At 39.7% G+C, this 4,623-nt stretch overlaps 1 protein-coding gene across 3 annotated transcripts in view; it reads right to left on the bottom strand.

Annotated features, from left to right (window-relative positions):
- usp6nl (USP6 N-terminal like) overlaps positions 1–4,623 on the bottom strand; it is a 54,616-nt gene that overhangs the window by 14,545 nt on the left and 35,448 nt on the right. For all 3 annotated transcript variants that reach the window (XM_031858880.1, XM_031858878.1, XM_031858879.1), the window contains exons 3-5: positions 2,833–2,912; positions 1,268–1,307; positions 793–873 (exon numbers count right to left, since the gene is read on the bottom strand). In XM_031858880.1, the coding sequence (XP_031714740.1) occupies positions 793–873; positions 1,268–1,307; positions 2,833–2,912 (201 nt within the window). The remainder of the gene's footprint in view (positions 1–792; positions 874–1,267; positions 1,308–2,832; positions 2,913–4,623) is intronic.

Below are 4,623 nucleotides of genomic sequence, written 5' to 3'. Positions count from 1 at the left end.
GCCCCCCCCCCCCCCCCCCCCTAATAGTCCAAGAGGGAGTCTTCATCTGCTGCTGACAGGAAGACGGCAGCAGAGAGCTTTTAGGTGTTACTCTCCAAATACTCTCCTCAGCAACTGAAAACTAAGAAAGTTAAGTGTGTTTTAACCAAATCACTCTTCTTTTCACGCAATTTAATTCTGCGATAGTTGTTACGTTATCACCACATTGAAATGTTATTTATCACATCTTAGGCAAATTTAACACAATTTTTTCAAGAACGAAATCTTGAATATTTTGGATCTTTTGCTGTAATATACCTTTCAAATACATTGCACCTATCAAGCACAGTCTCTTGATACGTTTGCAACAATAGAACTATAAACAATCTATTTAATTATAACAAATCATGGTGTCACGTAATCAAGTACTGTACTTACAATTTTGAGGTACTTTACTTGAGTATTATTTGTATCTACTTCTACTTCATTACATCTCAGAGGTAAATATTTTACTTACTTAATTTAAATACTATGTATATATATATATATATATATAATAATAGAACTTTCTGAAAGGGATGATTCTGCCCAACTAGTACTTTTACTTTAATACTTTCTACATTGACTTTAGAGAAATCTTGAATTTAAAGCTTTTACTTGTAACAGAGTATTTTGACAAAGCGGTATTGCTTCTTTTACTTATAGTACTTCCTCCACTACCACATAGTACTAACATATATATTTTAGAGGGTGGAGGAGGAGGAGGAGGAGGAGGAGGAGCGACAAACAGAAGACAAACAAACGGTAGATGACCTTGTCGCTGTTCTTGTATTTGTCCCAACTCTTCAGCATCTTCAGCCATTTCCCGGTCCTCTCCACCTCCACGTGTTTTTGCTGAGCGGAGAGAAGAAGCGACACATGAATAACTTCCTCTCGTGGAGTTCTTTCTGTGTCTGCGTTCACGTCCGCTGGGAATCGCTGTCAAAGTTCAAAGTGGTTCGAAGCCGTCGAGATGCTGTGATTAAATCCTTCTGTAGACGTCGATCAGCTTTTTACACATTTTGTGAACACAAATGTTTTGGAGCAGAACAAAGCACATCTGTCAGCTCTGGGATCAGGAATTGGATTTTAATATCACAAATACATCACTTATACACTAAGACTCCAACATCAGTCATGTGAGGAACAATGCAAACAGGAAAAAGGGAGTTTATTATCTTTAACATGGTGGCAATAATAGTGATATTTATTTGAAATAGAGTTAGAGAGACGTAATGAAGTAACTCACCTTCTCCTCCACTGAGTCATAGGATGGAAGTTCATTCTTACTGAAGAGAGAAGAAGAAAGAGGAGGAGTGAATGAGAGGAAGAGGTCTTCAGCTCATCTCTTAACCTCTGAGTTTATTGTTAGTTTCTTCCTTGCTGTCATATGCGCAGAGTGGAAGAATCATAGTTTAGTCGACGCTGTCAGAAAACGACACAGCTGATCGATGAAACAACGGAGTGAAATCCGGGTCGGTGCTCGTCTCACTCTGTCCGACAGGAACATCAAACATGTCAGCGGTCACACGAACAGGAAACAACAGATCAGACATTCCTCCATTCCTGCAGGAGTTACTTTGCTTTTCTTTTATCTTTACAGCCACACTGCACGTACGGAAGCCCACAGGGGACTTTATTAAGAGAATAATATGAACGTGATAATGAAAATGTAACTCCAAAATAGCATTGTTCTTTTTCCACACACGTTTCTATTATTTGAGTAAAAACTTTCAATTATAATTTTCATGTTCACATACTTGTATCAGGTTACATTTTATAAATTCTTAACTCAAATAACACAAACCTTTGTGGAAGATAACAATGCTTTGTGAACTTACATTTTCAAGTTCAAATTATGATTTCAATAAATAAACAATAAAATACAGATTTTAATGAGTTCAGCTGAAAATGCATGTTTGATCTCTGCTGATGAATATTTGTCACTATTTTCTCTTTGCTTCCTTCTTGTTTTCAACAAACAACAATGTGTCAAAATCAAGATGAAAAGTGACAGTTGAGCTATTGTTCCAACATGTCTACGATGTCTTTCACATTTTAGGATCAAAGCAAAATAGCAACAAGAAAAAACTAAAAATTCCTTTCAACAAACAAACTTTCCTCTTTAAAAAAAAAAAGAAATTAACTCCAAATTAGGTCACTTTTTCCAGGAAATAATGACGTTATTAAGAAATAAGAGACCCTTAAGATAACTCAAATGAGAGCGAGCCTTGCCACACAGGTGAGCTCACTGCAGACATGAGTGCTGATGAGGTGTGTTGTTTTTAATTGTCATGAGTTAAGCGATTACACACATGAGGTATTTCCTGGTTTTATATAAATAGATCAACACACGCAACAGAGTTCTTCTCGAACCAGACACAACTTTCAGGGAAAAGCATCATTCTTCTTCTTCTTCTACCCAGCCAGTGACCTCACCTCAGGCTACTTCTGTCCCCGTCTAAAACAATCATATAACTCTGATGTTCTCTTTTCTTTCCTCCCTCCATCTTCCACCGCCTATGGTCTGGATCGTACCACTCTATGCTAGCACTGATGCCCTGTGATTGTGGCTAACCAGGCTGCTTCCTGCCGGCATGTGCCAGCCTATATATATTTATATCCTATATATAAATATATATATATAAAACACTCCAGCACAGTGCTGTCTAAGCCACAAACACACTCTCCTCTCAGCCTCTCATTTTCTCCCTGTTCCCTTCAATATAGCTCAAAGTGGGCTCTGAATGGTTCTTAATTTAGTTATTAGGAATAATGACAGGTTACGATGTTATTTTCTGTGCGAGTCCTTACTGAACGAAGCCAAAGCGGTCGATGACTTTGTAGAGGTGGAAGTTGGTGTCCTCCCAGGGCTCCACGATGGCTTCTTTTCCCTGGAGTCAAGGAGAGAAAAGTGTCGGTATCGCATAAAGACGGACAGACGGTGAACTGGGAACAGTTTCTATCAGTTACAAATGAGATGTACTTTGGGTTTTTAGACGTTAACTCAGTGAGTGCTGATGGAGCAGCTTCAATGTTAGCAAAGCATCGCTCTGTTCAATCCAAACTACATTCAGAATACAAGCATTTTAAATGTGCTTGTCGTCTTGCGGAGAGTCGGACTTCAGACTTTTAACAAATCAGCATCTTCATCTTATTATTTCTGCATCCTTTTGATCCGTTTTGTGCAATTAAATCACTTTTTTGGGGGTTCATACTGCTGTAATACACCAGGTTAATTCAGCAGCACGAAGAAATACAAAAACTAGAATAAATAAAGTAAAAATGAGTCAGCCATTTGAAACATTAGGACCAAAATGTGACGTGCACTTTGGAGAATTTTCTGACCTTTTAAAGACAAAAACTATGAATCTGAAAAACAACCGACAGTGTAGATAATTAGTTGCAGTGCTGCAGTTTCTCTCCTGATGCCCGTCGAGCGCTGAAATAAAGCGAACAGTGACTCCTGATTGAGCTACAGATTACATGCCACCCACGTTCTTCAGGGGCAGAGAATCATGTTTTGATTGGCTGCTACATTAGGAGGGGAGCCACGACTCCGCCACCCTTGGGGAAAGTGTGTGAGCGTGAGTGTGTTTATGAGAAACCGTGCGTGTGTGTGTGTGTGTGTGCGATTAACAGGTGTGAAATGAACAGCCAGACGCCCACCTGCGTCACCGTCTGACTCCAGGCCAGAAACTGGCTCTATAGTTAATTCACCATCACGGACCAACGACACAGAGAACCCACAGTGGGAGCGTCTGAGTGTGTGAGGAAGGATTAGGAAGAGAGACGAGCAGGGAGAGAATATCAAAGAGTGTGTGAGGAAAAGAATAAATGGGACGAATAGAGGACAAAACAAGTTGAATAAGAGTCAACGCAAAGCTCACACCATGAAGTACAGAAGTATGGAAATGTCGCAAATCGATTTGAGGCTTTGTTGTACTGAAAAATGAGTCTCAAACTGATGCAAACATGAACAGAAACAAACTTAAATCCACGTCCATTATAGTTTCTAGGTTCCCATAATGCTTTGTGGAATGTAAACAGGAAGTATAATGCTGCTAATGTTATTTTGTAGCCTATAACAGTTCACATTTTGACAAAAGTATGCAGAATTAGCTACTAGCAGCTCCTGTTTGTATTGTTCTGAAGCTCCTTTTTAATGATTTCTAAGCAGATTTCTGGCCGTTTATTCAAGAATCTGATTGACAAAAATCACATGTTACAAAAATCTGGATGTGAGGAAAAGCTTCACAAGACAATCTGAGAAGTTAGAGGAAGACGCTACAGAAACAACTCACGGACCTCTCAACTCGTCTGCTGTTAATGTTCTGCATACAGCCAGAGAGACAGAAGGCCTGTCCGTGGTCTCACAGGTCAGTCTGACGACCAGATGTTGAGGTGAAATATTTCTAAATTCATCTCCACCCTCAGCAGAAACACACCAGCTAAATAAATAACACACACCCCACACACACGCCTCTGGTGACTCTAAAGACCTCTGTGTGTGTTTTTATATCCCGCCTCACACCATCATCTGACACATTCATCATTTCTCTCCCTGCTTTAGAAATCAATCAATGTTGGGGGGGGGGGGGGGGG

The sequence above is a fragment of the Anarrhichthys ocellatus genome, unplaced genomic scaffold (assembly GCF_004355925.1).
Source record: "Anarrhichthys ocellatus isolate YVR2014 unplaced genomic scaffold, GSC_Weel_1.0 scaffold21, whole genome shotgun sequence".
Classification (NCBI taxonomy): domain Eukaryota; kingdom Metazoa; phylum Chordata; class Actinopteri; order Perciformes; family Anarhichadidae; genus Anarrhichthys; species Anarrhichthys ocellatus.
The sequence above is the reverse complement of the archived record's forward strand: the minus strand, read 5'-3'. Positions and strand labels throughout refer to the sequence as shown.